The sequence below is a fragment of the Bubalus kerabau genome, chromosome 16 (genome assembly GCF_029407905.1).
Source record: "Bubalus kerabau isolate K-KA32 ecotype Philippines breed swamp buffalo chromosome 16, PCC_UOA_SB_1v2, whole genome shotgun sequence".
Taxonomy (NCBI): Eukaryota; Metazoa; Chordata; class Mammalia; order Artiodactyla; family Bovidae; genus Bubalus; species Bubalus kerabau.
In genome coordinates this window covers 69,731,917-69,749,521 of record NC_073639.1, presented here as the reverse complement: position 1 = coordinate 69,749,521, position 17,605 = coordinate 69,731,917, and the positions used below count along the sequence as shown (strand labels likewise).

General features: G+C 50.6%; 1 protein-coding gene across 6 annotated transcripts in view; it reads right to left on the bottom strand.

The window, feature by feature from the left end:
- The window catches only part of MYO18B (myosin XVIIIB), a 228,925-nt gene that overhangs the window by 134,387 nt on the left and 76,933 nt on the right, over nucleotides 1-17,605 (bottom strand). For all 6 annotated transcript variants that reach the window (XR_008703644.1, XM_055550888.1, XM_055550887.1 and 3 more), the window contains 4 exons: nucleotides 17,017-17,200; nucleotides 16,018-16,240; nucleotides 12,165-12,274; nucleotides 2,240-2,305 (listed from right to left, as the gene is read on the bottom strand). Coding sequence is in view for 5 of the 6 variants with exons in the window: in XM_055550888.1 (XP_055406863.1) it covers nucleotides 2,240-2,305; nucleotides 12,165-12,274; nucleotides 16,018-16,240; nucleotides 17,017-17,200 (583 nt within the window). In the remaining variant the exon portion in view is untranslated. The remainder of the gene's footprint in view (nucleotides 1-2,239; nucleotides 2,306-12,164; nucleotides 12,275-16,017; nucleotides 16,241-17,016; nucleotides 17,201-17,605) is intronic.

The following is a 17,605-nucleotide window of genomic DNA, read 5'->3' as shown; positions in this document are numbered from 1 at the left end:
GACTTGGGAGGCAGAAAGCAGAGGGTCCATTTTAGAGATGGGGGAACTAGGCTCAGAGAGACGACGTCACTTTTCCACACTCGCACTCTGAGGCAGTGGTGGGGCCTGGGTGTGGACCAGCTCAGTCTGCTCTCTCCTATTCGTAGCCTTCCCACCTATGAAGTGATGAATCTGACAAAGCATGAGACCTGCATCTGCCCTTGAAGATGGCCATCTGCCACCACACCTGGCTTCCAAAAGGACACATGGACTTTGACAGGCTCTGGATGTTTCTTTGTGAACGACAAGCATGACTCGATATTCGTCCTGCGTCATCAGGGGTGCTCTGGCTTGCAGACCTTTGGTCTCACGGCCCTGAGACTGTGAGAAGTGACTTCTCATTTGGCTCTTTTCGTCTTACTCTGCATTAGTTGCTGGGGTCACAAGGACTGACTGTGAAACTCATGAAGTAACTAGGCACTGATCTGAACCGGGCTTCTCCAACCTAGGCACGTACTCAGATCCCATAGGGAGCCTGTTACAACTCAGACTGTGGGGCTCCCGCTCCAGGATTTCAGTCAGTGGTCTGGCTGGGGTGGCGGCGCCTGAAGACATGTGTTTTCGGGAAGCTCTCGGGCGATGCTGAGGCAGCTGGTCCAGGGATCACACCTTGAGAACCGCTGTTAGTCTAAAAGGATGATGTTCTTGGAGCTGAAGAATTCCTCTGATTAAATAATTTGCTGTATATTTCCATGAGTAAACAACAGAACCACAGCATTTTGAAAAGAACATGGGAGGACTTCCCTAGCAGTCCAGTGGTTAAAACTCCATGCTTCCAATGCAGGGGCCACGGGTTTGATCCCTGGCTGGGGAACTAAGATCCCATGTGCCGTGTGGTGTGACAAAAAAAAAAAAAAAGGAAAAGAACTTGGGCTTTGGACTGGTACACATTTCCATGGGAGCTGTGCTCCTGGATCCTGAGAGGAACTGGAAAAGGGCTGACTTCCCAGAGGTACAGTTTCCTCACTGGTGAAGAAGGGATACTATAATCATCTCAACAGAGACTGTGAGGGGAAAAGAGGAATAACATATGATGTTGCTTAGCACAGCACCAGGCTTGTGGCGGGCCCAGTAACCCATGGCTTTATCTCCTCTGCTGGAAACGTCCACAGAACGCCCTGTGGACCAGTCAGGTTGGGACCACAGCAGGCTAACAGCTGCCACCACAGGCTTTAGGACCAAGAAGCCTGTGGGGAGAGGCCGGTGTGTCTAGGGGGCAAGGACTGGCGTGAATGACTGTGAGCTGTCCGAGGAAAGAGGTGTGATGGGGCAGGACACTTCACTCTGATAAGAGGCACTCAGGGCCAATAGTGCCCCCAGGATGGGCTTCTGGAAACCAGGGTCCTGCCCCAGCACTGTACATGGTACCTGAACATGGAAACAATTGACAAGGGTTTCCTGGATGACATTAATCACTCAGAAGGTAACTAAGTGGGGAAATGGTCCTCTAGTCTCCTATGTCTCCAGCTTGTATTCCTAAATGTTGTCCGCACTCTCCTCCCACCAGCTGGTCCTTGAGTCTACAAACTCTGTAGCTCACTCCCCACACTATGACCCACGCACTCTGGGAGGTGGTAATGGGTCTTCTACTGAAACAAGTGGGTGAAGGCCCCAGGGTCAGGTCATCTGGGGAGTCCTGAACGCTGCATGTTCCCTCATGAAAACTTTGAGGATGCCTTGAGCACGTTAGGGCTCCCTGAAATTCTTCTCTAAGCATTTAAACTTTTTCTGAAAGGCTGCTGGCTCAACACCCATTTGGAGAAATCTATGTCCCTCAGCTCTGAAATTATACGCCTTCTTCTCATGCCCTCTCCTCTGACTTACTGCTGCTAATCCCTAAGACTATAGCTGTGTTACATGTGGTTGCAAAGTAAAAGCTGCAAGGCTTCGAGTGAAAGTGGGCCTTTCTGAGGTTCAGAAAGTTCTACTAAGGTCCAGATGTAAACTCTGCAGACCACTGAGGTCCCTGAGAGTGTCACCTCTAATAAATGATAGTCCTCAGTGGTCTCTCCACCCACACTTACCACATTTTATCTTAACAGCCTTGTCATATAAGGAGGGCAGAGAGTCACTAGCCCTGCATTCAGCTGGGGGAAAAGGAGACACACAGAAGTAGCAGAAGCTGAGGAGGACAAGAGTCAGGTCTCATGTGGGGCCCTGATGTCACAGGTAGAACGGCAAACGAAGGCGCCCTACTCACCTGGCTGCGCCCCACTGCCACGGCCTTCTTCTCCAGGTCCAGCGTCTGCAGGAGCTGCGCCACGGCCTGGGAAGGAGAGGACCGTTAGAGGAGAAGACAGAGGGCGGGCTGGAGACTCCCAGAGTGGACGGTCAGCTTGCTGGAGGGCTGACACCCGGAGAGAGCAGATGCTCCCATGTCTGCAAGCTAACAGAGCTCCACCTCCCCAGGAAGTGCAGAGATGGGCATGGGCTGGAGCTTGCTGGAGGGCTGACACCCGGAGAGAGCAGATGCTCCCATGTCTGCGAGCTAACAGAGCTCCACCTCCCCAGGAAGTGCAGAGATGGGGATGGGCTGGGTCCTGACTGTGTGCCCTCACCCTGCTGAGACCTTCACAGACACCATCTCGCTTCACCCTCGTGGCAGCCCCAGGTGGGTCGTCACACTAGCACACCCATTTCATGGAGGAGAGAACCACAGATGCAAAACAAATGGAGGATGTGTCTGCTACAGAAAACAGTATGGTGAAACCTCAAAAAATGAAACACGTGATTTCCATATGATCTAGAAATTCCACTTCTGGATATTTACCCAAAAGAACTGGAAGCAGGGACTTGAAAAGATACTTGTACACACTCAGTTCACACTGGCATCATTCACAGTAGCCAAAAGGTGGAAGTAACCTAAGTGTTACTAAACGCAGTGGTGGCTGCAGCCATGAAATTAACAGACACTTGGTTCTTGGAAGGAAAGCTATGATGAACCTAGACAGCATACTGAAAAGCAGAGACATCACTTTGTTGATAAAGGTCTGTCCAGTCAAAGCTATGGTTTTTCCATAGTCTTGTACAGATGGGACAGCTGGACAATAAGGAAGGCTGAGCACCGGAGAACTGATGCTTTAGAACTGTGGTGTGAAGAAGACTCCTGAGAGTCCCTTGGCCTGCACAGAGATCAAACCAGTCAATCGTAAAGGAAATCAACCCTGAATATTCACTGGGAGGACTGATGCTGGAGCTGAAGCTCCAATCCTCTGGCCATCTGATGCAAACAGCCAACTCATGGAAAAGACCCTGATGCTGGGAAAGATTGAGGCAACAGGAGAAGGGGGCAACAGAGGATGAGATGGTTAGATAGCATGACCAACTCTATGGACATGAATTTGAGCCAACTCTGGGCGACAGTGGAGGACAGAGGAGCCTGGCATGCCACAGTCCATGGGGTCACAAAGACTCAGACATGATTTAGGGACTGAACAACAACCTAAGTGTCTATCAACAGATGGATGGATAAACAAAAATGTGGTGTATATACCCAACAGAATATTAATCATGTTTAAAGGGGAAGGGAATTCTGAAACAAGCTACAACGTGGATGAACCCTAAGGACATTATATTTAGTGAAATAAGCCAGTCACAAAAGGACAAATGCCATATCATTCCACTTATATGACACACCTAGAGCAGTCAAATTCATAGAAAGTGTCCATAGAATGATGGCTGCCGGCAGCTGGGGTGATGGGGATGGCAAGTTAGTGTCAATGGGTACAGACTTTCAGTCTTGCAGAAAGAACGAGTTCTAGAGATGGATGGTGATGATGGCCACACAGGAGTGTGAAAACACTTAATATTGCTAAACTGCACACTTAAAAATCTCTAAAATGCTCAATTTTATGTTATGTATATTTTGCCACAATTTTTAAAAAATGGAAGGAAGAGAATTCCCTGGTGGTCCAGTGGCTAAGACTCCACACTCCCAGAGCAGGGGGCCCGAGTTTGATCCCTAACTAGATCCCACCCACCATAACTATGAGTTTGAAACTAAGACCTGGAGCAGGCAAACAAATAAATATTAAAAAACCAAAAACAAAACAGAATGAAGGCATTTCCCCAAGGTTATAAGTTACACGAGCCAAGTTCGAATCAGGGCGTGTCAGGCCACACTGCAACCGCCATGTCTGGATTGCTGCCCAGGCCCAGGCCAGGGGCAGAGGGCCTAAGGCCACTGGGGAATTTACCCCCGTGGCAGCCACCCCAGCGCCCTGTTCTCTCACCCACTAGCCAGGGACAGCCGGACTCTCCCGAATATGGCCACTAACCCTGTGTTCCTGGCCTAGATGAGGGAGGGAGAGTCCATGTTTAATTCATCAGTTTCCTCTACCGCATCTGGTATACAGCAGGAGCTCGATAAATATGATGAGATCCAGTGAGGGTGGAAGCAGGGCAGGTTGGAGTGGGGGAGTGGGGAGAAAGGCAATGCCCCCTTTAGGAGAAACAAATTCACCTGAGATCCCTAGACTCTGCCTTGGCCAGGCTGTCAGCCATTTAATGGAATCTGGCTCAGACAGTAAAAAATGTGCCTGCAATGCGGGAGACTCTGGTTCCATCCCTGGGTCAGGAAGATCCCCTGGAGAAGGGAATGGCAACCCTCCAATACTCCAGTATTCCTGCCTGGAGAATCCCATGGACAGAGGAGTCTGGTGGGCCCCAGTCCAAGGGGTCACAGAGAGTCAGACATGACTGAGTGACTAACGCTTTCCCTTTCCTCTTGTCACAGAGGCTGCAGGCTCTGGAGCAATCCTGTCAAGAGCTCTGTACCCTCGGACAAATGTAGGTCCAGCTTGGTCCCTTTGTGACTCCAATTCCCCTCCTGCTCCATCCACCCCCACACCAGCCCTCTTGGACTTCCCATTCACTGAAAACCACCCACTGGTTTTTATCTACAGAATAAATTGTCAGAAAAGTCATTGTGACATTCCACCAAGAAAAAGGTATTCTGAGACAGAGTAAGTTGGTAGATGAGTTTCAATTTCATGGATCATAGCATCACAGAAAACTTCCCAAAACACACACACAAAAGAAAATGTTTATTAAAAGTCCAGACCAAGGCTGTAATCTGGGGGGAAGTTTCCTTCTCTGACCTCTGAGAAGAACATTCCATAGCATCCCCTCCAAAAACTCAGTGGTTTCACTTAATATTGCATTTTAGCCAAAATTGCTCCCAGGGAGCTACAGGCAGCAAAATGCAAAAAAAAAAAAAACAACATATCCAGAAAACGTTTCTTTCCTCTCTGCACAAGAGGAAAACAAAGTAAAAGCTGAGAAGCATTTATTCAAGAGAAACTTCTGGGCCTTTAATAATGGTGGGAAGTTTGTGGTAACTGCAATCAAGACCCTTCCACTCCCACCAGGCTCTGTCACTGCAGGGGTCCCACTGGGGTGAGGCAAGCAATGAAAACTAGCTGCTTTGCTGCCAGAAGGGGTTCACATACAGGGAGAAAGTGAGCAAAAATCCCACACCCAGAACCATCATCAGAAACAGTAAGTGATCTTGGCACCAAACGAATGGAGAAGATCAATGGCACAGCTAGCCTAAGACTGTTTTCTGGGAGGGGCAAGCAGTGGGGCAGTAATTAGCCAGGTTCCTATAACAAGGAGATACTGGGAATGGGATGGTCACAGTTGGCCGTGATAACCATGCCCCATACATTCCTGGCCATCTGGAAAGCTATCCACACGCACAGGAAGGACTTGGCGGGTGGAGGGGGGGCTGAGGCACTTATACATTCCTACCTAAATATAAGGCCACGTGCACAGGCGGAAAATACGGAGAAGAGCCACACAGAAAGTAAAATCTGTGGCACAACTACAAATGCCTGAATGCTGGATGCACTTTCCAAACCACACAGAGCACCGTAAAATCACTGTGCAAACCAGATAAAAGGTCATACATTCAAGATGTTTGACCCCAACCTCTGCTGACCACTAAGCTGTGCTGGCACGGGGTCAACCCTTGAGAATCCACAATTTCTAATAAAAACAAGAATTTTTATGAAGTGAACAGAGACAGTAGCAGTCTCACACCACAGGGGAGACAGACTCCATAAATCTAGTCCTATTAAGTTACTAATTGGGAAAAGGTTGGGATCTAGAGACGCAATATTTTATTATTGAAAATGTCCAGTTTTCAAGAGAAAATTACAAGACATGCAAAGAAATTAGAAAGTGTGACCTATGTTCAAGGAACAAACCCCCAAAATCAGTCGCAGGAAACCCTCTGGGGGTGTAGATGCTGGCCTTAAAAAAGACTTCCGGATAGCTCTCACGAGGCACGTAACAGGCTTATTTAACTCACATGTCTGGCACGTGCTGTCTCCATGAGGACTAGGAGGCGGCGGAGGTTCTGAGGTTATAAGCCGCTCGGGGGCACTGTGGGGTGATGACCCAGCCTCAACCCCCATCACTCGGGGCGCAAACTGCCAGGCCCTGGATGTACCCAGGAGAGGCCCAGCCTCCATGACACGGTCCCCGTGTCCTCCAACTGTGCACGGAGGTTTCTCTCCAATATTTAGCGAGGATGCCTCCCTCCCCCCAGCAAACCACACAGTCTGGCATCTCACATCAAGCTGCACATGCCAGACCGGCTGCAGAAGACTCCAGGAACCACAAAGGGCCGTGGCCGGGAAGGGCTCCCTACTCACCCCTCCACGGGTCGCACGATGCAGGGACCCACGGCTGTGGGAATGGATGCTCTCCTGACCACCCTGCTGTCAGGACCGCACCTCCTCTAGGAAACCCACACCATGGCCAATGGCTGCCATACGCTGGGCACCTACTATGTGCCAGACACTGTTATGCCCTGTCATACACTGCCCCTGGTCATACAGCTATCAAGCATCAAGGGGCACAGATGAATGGAAAGAGAGATGGCAGAAACCAGGATTTGAACCCAAGTCTGTCTCTAAACCACATGCTTTTAACCACCAAAACTTTTACACGCTGATGAAAACATTCCATAAGGGTTAGGACTACGTCTCTGTTCTTTAACTCTATAGTTTCATGATTATAAATAGTATGTCTGGCACTAAGCACAAGCAATATGAACAAACATATAAATAAAAAACACACATATTTGTATAACTGGGTTAGTTAACACTAAACAGAAAACAAGCAGAATCATTAAAACAGTAGACCCAAACTGGAAGAGGATGGCAAAGTGAGAAAGTCAAAAATGATGAATAAATTCCAGAGGGCTAGGGCTAAGGCTATGGGAGGGCTTACCAGGTGGCTCAGTGGTAAAGAATCCACCTGCCAATGCAGAAGACACAGGTTCGATCCCTGGGTCAGGAAGATCTCCTGGAGGAGGAAATGACAACCCACTCCAGTATTCTTGCCTGGAGAATCCCATGGACAGAGGAGCCTGGTGGGCTACAGTCCGTGGAAGTGAAAAAGAGTGGACACGACTGAGTGACTGAACATGCATGCACACAAACACAAGGCCACAGGAGGCCCTGAAAAAGTCATTTGGCACCCTCAGAATGGACAGCTCCTCTCTTCCTCTCTCCCTACCCAAGGCCCCCAGCCATAGGCTCATGGGAACCTCTCCAAAACAGAAAAGGACTCGGGGACAAGTTCAGAGGAAATCAGGAGTATCCACCATGGTCTGAGATGGAACAAGGGTGGCTGCCTTTGAGAAGATAGGCATGCCATAATTATGTTCAGATCAAGTCCCCGGGGACAGAGATTTGGTGGCTAGAATCAATCCTCACTGTAGACACTTTGAAGGGAAGAGGGGACCGGGGGTTTCCTGTCATCCATCAGGGAGACCTGGAAACTCCTGCCTCAGCAGCAAAGAGATAAGGGACCAGAATCACAAAGCCGATGTGAACCTAACAAGCTCTTCCAGTAACCTTTCTGAGACCCCCTCACAGTCACTCTGGGAGGCCTTCAGTGTAGGTTAAGGCATACTCTTAGCCAGATGGGAAAGCCCAGGAGAGAGAAGAAGAACCCACCATGATTAGAGGGTGAGACGGTCATTTTGGAGACCTGAGCACATGCCTGGGTGTCTAGAAGAGACAGAGGCATCCTCAATGGTTGAGGTCAGCGTGAGGACACTGCTTCATAGAAAGGACCAGGGGATGGGCAGAGTAGATTTGACTTCCTTCGTAATTTTGCTTAAGCAAGTTCAAATAATAAAGATCTGGTCTTTGATACCATGCCCTTGCTGATAACCTTCCGGTCTGCCATCACTGACCACCTGATGAACCTGATGACCACTAGTCTCTCTGCCCCTGCTGACGATGACCATGGTCTGGCCCTTGCCAACATCCTCAGACCCTTTTCTTCTACCTGGCAGCATTTATGTGCCAGCCACACTGGATCTGGTTCTGACTCTGGACCTCTGCACCTGCCGAACCCAATGTGGCTTGCCCTGCACTCTTTCTCTTACTTGATTCCTCCAAACCGTTCCAGAAAGCTCTATTCAATCATCACTTGCTCTGTCTTCCCTGTATGTCCTACCCTCAACCCCTGCTGCAAATATCAGAAGCTTTAGAGGTGTTCCCTGGGACCTCCCAGAGCCCCCTCTCTGTCTAGGAATTGCTAATTTTCATCCTTCTTCTTCGGAAGATTGTCTTCTGTTCATCCTCGTCTCTCTGATGGCTAGCACAGGGCCTGGTGCAAAGCAGGCACTTGGTGACAGCTGGATGGACTTGATAATAATTATTTTAACATCATGATGGCATGTTCTGTGTAAATCTTCACCAAATACTCTGCCTGTCTTCATAGGGCTTCCATTCAAAAGTCCTGTGTGAACGTGAAAAGATGCTCACCAGCCCTGGCCATCAGGGGACTGCAAGTCAAAACGACAATGAGATACCACCTCACACCCGAAAGGGTGACTACAAAAAATACCCCAGAAAATAACAAATGTTGGCAAGATGTGGAGAAACTGCAACCCTCATGCACTGTTGAAGGGAATAGAAAATGGTACAGCCATTATGGAAAACAGTTTGGAGGTTCCTCAAAAAATTAAATATAGTATTACCATATGATCCAGCAATTCCACTTTGAGTATGTACCCAAGAGAATCAAAAAACAGGGTCTCAAAAGAGGCATCTGTACACTGTGTTCACAGCAGGGTCATTCACAACAGCCAAAAGGTGGCAACAGCCCAAGTGTCCACTGACAAGAGGATGGATATACAAAATGCTGCACACAAGGATCCAAGTCAGCCTTCAAGGGAAGGAAATTCTGACATGTGCCACTACATGGTGAGCCCTGGGGACATCATGCTAAGTGCCATCAGCCAGTCACAAAGGACAAGCATTGTATGAGTCCACCTATATGTGGCTCCTGGAGCAGCCAGATTCACGGAGACAGAAAGCAGAATGCTGGCTGCCAAGGGCTGGCTGGGAGGCAGGATGGGGACATAGTGTTTCACGGGGATGGTTCCAGTTTTGGAAAATGAAAGGAGTTCTGGAGCTGGAGGGCCGTGATGGTTACACAATGAATGTACTTACGACCACTAAACTGTATGCTTAAAAATGGGTTAAGGTGGTAAGTTTTATGTTATGTGTATTTTACCACAATATATAGTAAAGAGCCCTGTGTGAGGAGTTTGAGAGCCTGGGTTCAAACCCCGGCTCTACCACTGCCCCACGGCCTGGCTGGGGTTGGGAACCTCAGTTGCTTCTGCTGTGAAATGGGGATAATTCCAAGAGCAGGGAGGCTTTATCAATTGAGGGCTGTTTCAGAGTGAAAGTCGGTAGGGAACCTTTTCACATTACACCTGATATTTTGTGATAAGAGTTTGTGCATCTGCAGTTAAAAAAAAAAAAAAAAAAGGCATATGCTATTTTTGTTTCAGGAGCACAAAATCCAGCAGGGACCCTCCAAATGAGAGTGCTTCACTGGGAGAGAGCCTGGTTTAAGCACCACGTGCACGCTAGGCACATGGGGGACGTGCTGAGGCCTGGTTCACACCCTGCAGTGAATTCCCTCTGCTGCCGTCTAGCGTCTAATGACAATATTGACCTTTCCTATCTGTCAGGCTTGTCTTATTAAATCCCGAGGTCTTAAATGCTTTGCACACAGAGGATGACAGTTTGCCCACCCAAGCACGTGTTCATGTATAATTCATGGTGTATCGTGCTGCTTAGCAGATGAATATTTATCAGCTTTTTCATAAGAGGCAGGCTGGCATTTCCTTTTGTTGCTACCAAAATCCTATGCTGCAGCAAATGAAATTTGTGAGCAAATAAAAAAAAAAGAAGAAGAACAAGAAGCGAAAACTCCCCAGTCCATTCTGCTTGTAATTTTCCACTTTCCGAGGCCTCCAGAGTGTGTGTGTGGAGGTGGTTTCGGTCTGGCTACGAGAGAACTGCTGAGTCGTCCAGAATAGAAACGCTTCCATATGCTCCCCCCGCCCCCGCCGAAAACTCCCCCATGCCCCACTTCTGCACTGCCTTCAATAGCAGAGGAGCCCAAGCCCCTTTCGGTGGCTCCAGTCCAGATGCTCTGGATGGAGATCAAGACTGGGGGGTGGGGGCAACCAAGGATAAGGAAGCCCGATGAAGCTTGGTCCACAGTGGCTGGTGGCACTGAGCCAGGCAATTTCATGGTTTCCACAGTGGGATGCCCCCCAGGGAGGGGACAGCCCCGCGCCACACCAGCTGGGGTCTGAGGTCCCCTCCCCGGGGGTGGACGCAGGAGCGCCATGAGAAATGCCGCTGTGTCTGTGGGAGGAAGCCTGTGCCCTGGTCCCCGCTGCAGAGGAGAGCCAAGAAAGGGCTGAAGACTTGTGCCTCCGCTGCTGGCTCTTCTCGCCTTGCGACTCACTGACTGAGGACTCCAGGCTGGGAGGTCCGGTGCGCACGGGCGCACTCACTGGAGGGGAGTTTTCAACACAGCTGTGAATGCACAGTCTGCGTGGCCTGGCTGCCACCTCTCTGGCCTTGGAAGACGGTGATGACGATGACAATGACAACCACAGCTCATACATGAGGAGCCCTTACTGTATGCCGGGCCCTGCATCAAGCACACCAATTACACCACCACGCACAATCCACCGGACACTCCACTGAGGTTGGTGTTATCATCGTTCCCATTTTACAAATTAGGAAACTGAGGCAGAAAGATGGATTAACTCATCTAAGTTCACACAGTCCCAGCTGGGAGTCAACTGCAGGGCTGTGTGACTTGAGCCCCTGCTTTCTTAACGACCCTCCATGCAATCAAGAAACTTGAGTTCAAGGGCAAAACCCACGAACGCTTGGCTGTGTGGCCTCAAGGCAATCAGTCACCTCCACGAGCCCACGTTTCAGCATTCACAAAAGAGGCGCGACGGCTCATTTTGCAGGGCTGCTGTGAGGATGCACTAGGGCTTTGCAAACTGTCAAGAGCTCTGTCATCACTGATCAGCCTGCGGCTGTTCTCAACAGAAACATTTACTGGAGATTTTGCACTAGGAGTGAAGACTTCTGGCTCCAGAAGTTTATGTAGAGATGGAGAAAGGAGACATACAGGGGCAGTAACACAAGGTCAGGTACGTGTCTTCATTCATTCATCCGACAGGTGATTTGTTAAGCACTTGCTCTGAGCCCGAAAACACACAGTCCCCCCAAAAAATGTTATTTCAGACATGGCTAAGTGCTACACAGATGTTTAAACAAGAAGATGCGATGGAGAATAACACGAGCAAGATGTGAACAGCAAGATGACACTGGCCTGGCCAGGACTGGGGACAGGCGACAGCCCTCTGTGCAAAGGCCCTGAGGGGAGTGTTTGGGACCACAAGCCCTCTTTTCACAGACTCTCAGGGTGCAACTCCCTATGGGAATGATGACCTTCCGCCCTGCTGGGAGCCTCCTACCTGGGACCTACTCTTCCCGTGGTTCTAATTCTTTTTCTGCACTTCCTCAGGCAGAGTTTCAGAAGGACCATTCTGTGATGGGCAGTGTTGTAAGTGACACTGCAGGGGGCATGGTCTGGAGTAGGGGTGCGGGTCAAACGTCAGGCCATCCTCATCTCTGCCCCCAAGACCCAACTCTCAGATCCCAGCTGACCCAGCTGCCCCCAGGCTACCCGCTGCAGAGCAGAAGCATCGGCACCTCCACACCTCCACCCTACCCCACCGCGCCCCCACCGCCACCCCCAGGTCCATGTACCTTCCTCTCTTCCACTCCTTCGGGGGCTGATATGAGCTCCTTCACGAGCGCAGGGTCCAGCACCTGGAATCTTCGGCGGAACTGAGTGAGCCCCATGTGGTCAGAGTAGCCTGGGGTGTGGGGAGCAGGAGAAGAACAAAGAATCCGAATGAGACACCCGGCCCAGGGGTCTACTACCAGCCTTGCTACTCACCTGCTGTGTGTACTCACTTCCTGGGGCCTCAGTTTCCCTGTTTGCTAATATAAGACACTGGGTTCCATCAGCATTTGCCAAATGCATTCCCCACAACACAGACCCTGTAAGAGGCTCCACTGAAGCCTGAAAAAGCTGCCCCATCCTCCACCTCTTGGAAGGTCATGATGTGTATCAACACCAAAGTCAAAGGCTCCAGAACCTCGGCAGGGACGATGCCTGATTAGCTTGACTTAACCCAGAGTTCTCCGAACATGCTGGACCATGGGAAAATGTTTTGATCTAAGTTTTTACCCCCTGACAGACTGCAGGTGGGAAACACTGCATCAGGCCATAGCTAAGGGTTCTTTTAAATCTATAGTAGGATGCACACAGCTGCACCCTGCTGTGTGGAAACTGAAAAGCTACTAAGAGAACGTGACATTCGAGCTGGCCTCTGAGGGGCTGTGAGAGTCTGCGAGAGGGTTTTGTGTGGAAGGAAGTCCAGGCAGAGCAGGAAACAGGTCTGTCCCAGTCGCGGTGACACCATTCACAGAGTGCTCACGTGTGTAAGACACTAGGATAACAGCATCCTTTTCGCAGAGACCCTGGGCCTGTGCTGCTCTCCCATCATACAGACGTGGACACTGAGGACCAGAGCAAGTCACGGGGCGCAGAGTGACATGGATCGTAACTCTCCCTGCGGGGAGACAAACCCAAACAAGATGATGTGATGGAGAATGACAGAAGCCAGGATCTGAATAGCAAGATGACTCTGGCCTGGCGAGGACTGGGGAGATAAATGTAGGCAGCAACAGTCACTAATCCAGCAGAGAGGAACCAACAGTGAGGTCACAGATGAGCAGGGACCAGGTGCCAAGGGACCTAAACTCACATTCCAGACCTCAAGGCTGACCACACAGAGACCTGGAGGCTGGGGGGTTATAGGGCTGCCATTGTGAGTCAGACATGGGTTCACATCTCCTATCTGCCCTGGTTAGCCCTCTGAGCAGTGACAGATGACTCTTGTTTCTGAGATTCAAGTTCTTCAGTTGTTCAATGAGAGTAATAACAACTTATTGACCAGAGACGTATTAATATGTCTTTGGTTACCCAACTGTTATTGACCAGAGTGTTTCAATATTCATTTACATAACAAATCGTCAGCCAGGAGCATTAGTTTCTGCAAAAATCCCCTGGTCAATAACGTGCTAAGACCTCTTGTCACACAGTCATGACAAGGATTAAATCCAATAATGATTACAGGAAAAGAAGCTAACGTGTTTTGAGCACTTGTCCATGTCCAGGCACTTTTCTTATTCCCTTACTAATTCACCATCCCACTCAATGGCTCTCTGAAACCTGAGCTGTTACAGGACAGGAAAGGGAGGCACAACCTAGGGGCCTGACAGTGTCAACCACGACCACGCACAGGCCAACTGGCTCCAGAGTCTGGGCTGTGCCCACCAGGCTGCCCCGTATGTAACATGTGATGAGCATTTACTGTCTGCCAGGCTCCGTGCTAAGCACTCTGTGAGAACACCACCACTGAGTGTGTGTAACCACACGGTGCCCCGAGCATCTGAAGTGCCCAGGAAATAGCCTATGCACACGTGCATCACGTGTGCCTGTGTCTACGCGTACAGGCACATCTCAGAGATACTGTGGGCTCGGTTCCAGACCACTGCAACAAATCAAATATCATAAAACTTTTTTGCTTTCTCAGTGCACATAAAAGTTAAATTTATACTATACTATAGTTTATTACGTGTGCAATAGCATTATATCTAAAAAACAATGTGCAGACCTTCATTTAAAAAATTTATTACTGAATAAAAAATACTAACCATCATCTCAGCCTTCATCAAGTTGTAAGTTTTTGTTGGTGGAGGGTTAGAAATACTGCAAGAATGACCAAATGTGACACAGAGATGCAAAATGAGCAAATGTTGTTGGAAAAAGTGGCACCAACAGACTGGCATGAAACAGGGTTACCACACACCTTCAATTTATGAAAACAAACAAACAAACAAACAAACTGTGCTCTAAGCACAACAGAACAAGGCCTGCTTGTGTATCTGTTACACACACACACAGTCCAAATCGTAAATCTGTGACATCAATAACTATGTATGGATCTTTGTATGCAAGTAAATATTTCTCACATGGTGTGAGAGAGACACAAGTGACTCAGAGCAGAAAACAATGAGGAAACGAACCAGGTCTCGGAACCAGAAATTGGCAGGAGACTTCAACCCTTCACGGAGTTGGAAGCCCTTCCTGAGTTGGGCCCTGAGACGGCAGAGGGTGGACACACAGGGAGGAAGGGGACTTGCTGACCGAGCCTACGTGCAAGGGCTCTAACCTCCTGCCAGCCAGGCGCAATCGAGCGGCCTGGGCTGTGACTGGCTCGCGCTTCCCTGTGACAGTGTCTGTCTTCCTATGCCTGCGGTTGTGCAGACAGGAGGGGAAATCAATGCGATGCTGGGGGAAGCGAGCGGTTCATGGTTGCTGCCGGCTGCTCCTGGCTCCTCTGCCCAGCACCTTGCGCCCAGGACTCAGTATGAGTGCCGTGGAAGGAGACAGGGCAGTGACCACAAGCTGGGGGGAGGGGGGCAGTGACCGAGGAAATATTAAACAAGTGGGGGCCCACCTAGACTCCCATAAGCCCCAGCTACCCCATCCCTTGACTTCGCCTGAGCTGTTCCTGTCAGGGAGGCAAATCCACAGGGTGGCCAATGGGATCTCAGAGACAGAAAAGAATGGGAAAATTTCAGATCAAACTCAGCTCAGAAGAAGAGCTAACGGGGGGACCCTGGTGCACGCCTACTTTCTAAAATATGGGCCTAAAACTTCATTCCTTTGATGGAAACCCCTCCTCCCCCATCATGCCCATCACCTCCTCAGCTGGACCGGGGAAAGCCAGTCTTCCAAAGACGGGGTTAAGCCTCCCCGGTGGGTCCACCCCTCCTCTCCCACATCCACCCAGGTTCACTCACTGTGAACCTGGAAACCCAGGCTCTCCCACACCTCCCTGCCTCTGCACACAGTGCTCCTTCGACCAAGCTTTCCCTCTCCCCGCACCACCCAGAGGTGAGCAGTTGCTTTCTTCTAAGACTCAATGAAGATGTTACCTCCAATGGGCATGGTACCTCCCACATCCCTGCGTGACACATGCCCTGGTCACATCATACAATCATCACCTGTTTCCATATGGATCTCCCAAACCAGGCTGAGCATCGTGAAGGCCAAATATTAATGACTGAAAAAATTTCACCCTCAATTCCAAGGCAGATGCTCTTAAGATGTTTGTTGTTGAAAAGGAAGATGGGCAAGACACACTCCAAGCCTTCCAGGTCGTTGAAGTTGCTGAGTCGCTCAGTTGTGTCCAACTCTTTTGCCACCCCGTGGACTGTAGCCAACCAAGCTCCTCTGTCCATGGGATTCTCCAGGCAAGAATACTGGAGTGGATTGCCATACCCTCCCTCCAGGGGGTATCCTGACTCAGGGATTGAACTTCCATCTCCTGCATTGCAGGTGGATTTTTTTTTACCACTGAGCCACCAGGGAAGCCCTGCCTTCCAGGAGTGCACAACTAGTTCAGGAATGGTTAGACTTCAGGCTCAAAGAGCAAGTCCCAGGAGTTAGCAACAAGGTGCTTGCTCCCTGCTCGCCTCTCACCTGCTCTGTGCAGACGCAGCGCCTCCAGGATGTAGGATCCTGCGAGCTGCACCCTCAGTGCGGGGATGTCCAAGGGCAGGGACCTGCCTGCCTCAGGCTTGTCTCCACCAGGCTGTGGTGGAGTCGGAGACCCCTGGACGCCTCTGCTCTCCACTGCTGCGCTCGGCACCAGGCAATGGATGAAGTGTAACTGAGACCGTCTGATCACGCTGATCAATGCGTCCTAGGACCAAGAAGAGATGGGGTCAGGGCCAGAGTGAGACCGACAAGGGTCTGGACACTCCCCAAACATACATTCAGTCTGGTCTGGGCATCTCTGGAGGCCCCTATGTCCTACCACAAGGGCCTCTTATCCATGGCCTGATTTGTACTCATGAGAAATAAAGGGCCTCTATAATTATCCTTATTATCATAGATGGAAAAACTGGGACACAGAGAGGACAAACGAGTGGCCCCAAGCAGAGGGGGCCAGTCACCCAAGAAGAAAACTAGAGCCCAGAACCTTGGCTGGGGGCTTTTCCAGGATAAGATGCTACGAGTCGGCTCCTTAAGCCCTCCTTCCCGTGTCCCACCTTCCTAAGCTTAGCCTAATCTCTTGTTACTGGGTTACCATGTCCAGGTGGCATCTTCACACCAGGGTTGGGTCCAGCCGCCCTCTCTAGGGGAGCCTGGAGGTGGGCACACCGGCCTTTTAGAGGGGAGAGGGGAAGCGGGCAGAACAGGGCTGGCTGCGATGCTTGTCACCTTGGTCAGGAAGGTGACCTGTTTCCTGCCAACTTCCTGAAGCTGCTCAAATGAGACCAAGGAGCTGAGGCTTAGGCCTCAGACTGGGACGGGTCACTGTGCTGCCCTGAGCCTCAGCTTCTTCCTCGGTGGAGCGTGGGGGTTGGCTGCCTGTCCCTTCAGGCCTGCTGGAGAGCTCAGAGCTGGTGCGCCTGGATAACTCACCCTGGGGGCGGGTGGGGGGCCCCCACCCCATGAGAACAGGGCCCCGCTCACCATCTGCAGCTTGATCTGGGAGCAGGGGGCTTTCCTCTTCACCGCAGCCAGGCTGCTGGCGAACGTCCTCCTCACTGCGCAGCTCCGCTGCTGGGCCTGCTGGGAGGTGCCCTCCAGGCCGGCCACGGCCCGGCACACGGGGGACAGCTTGGCCCGGGACTGGAACAGGGTCCTCAGCTCCTCCCTGGTAGGCAGGATAGGCGGGGAGAGAGAAGGGCTTCAGGGGTTTGAGGGCGAGCAAAGGGGACCCCCTTGGCTCTGGACATCTGCTTCCTGAAACCATGTCCTAGCTGCCAAGTCTGTTCATAGTCCCTTCTCCCAGATGATCCTTTGTTCAGGGACAAATGCCAGCATCTTCCTCCATGCCTCTCTCCCTCTCCTAACCTCAGAGCATCTTCCTTCTATTGGATGTTCCCGTCACTCACACACCTGCAGGAACTCTGCGCAGCCAGCACTTTCTTAGAGGGTAAAATCACCTCGGTTATCTCTAGAACTGGTCTGAGCACAGCAGGTGCTTAGTCTGTCCAACAGACAGTTTGAGCACCAAGGAGACCCTACCGAGCCCCAGGATGAAGCTGGGACCCAGGGA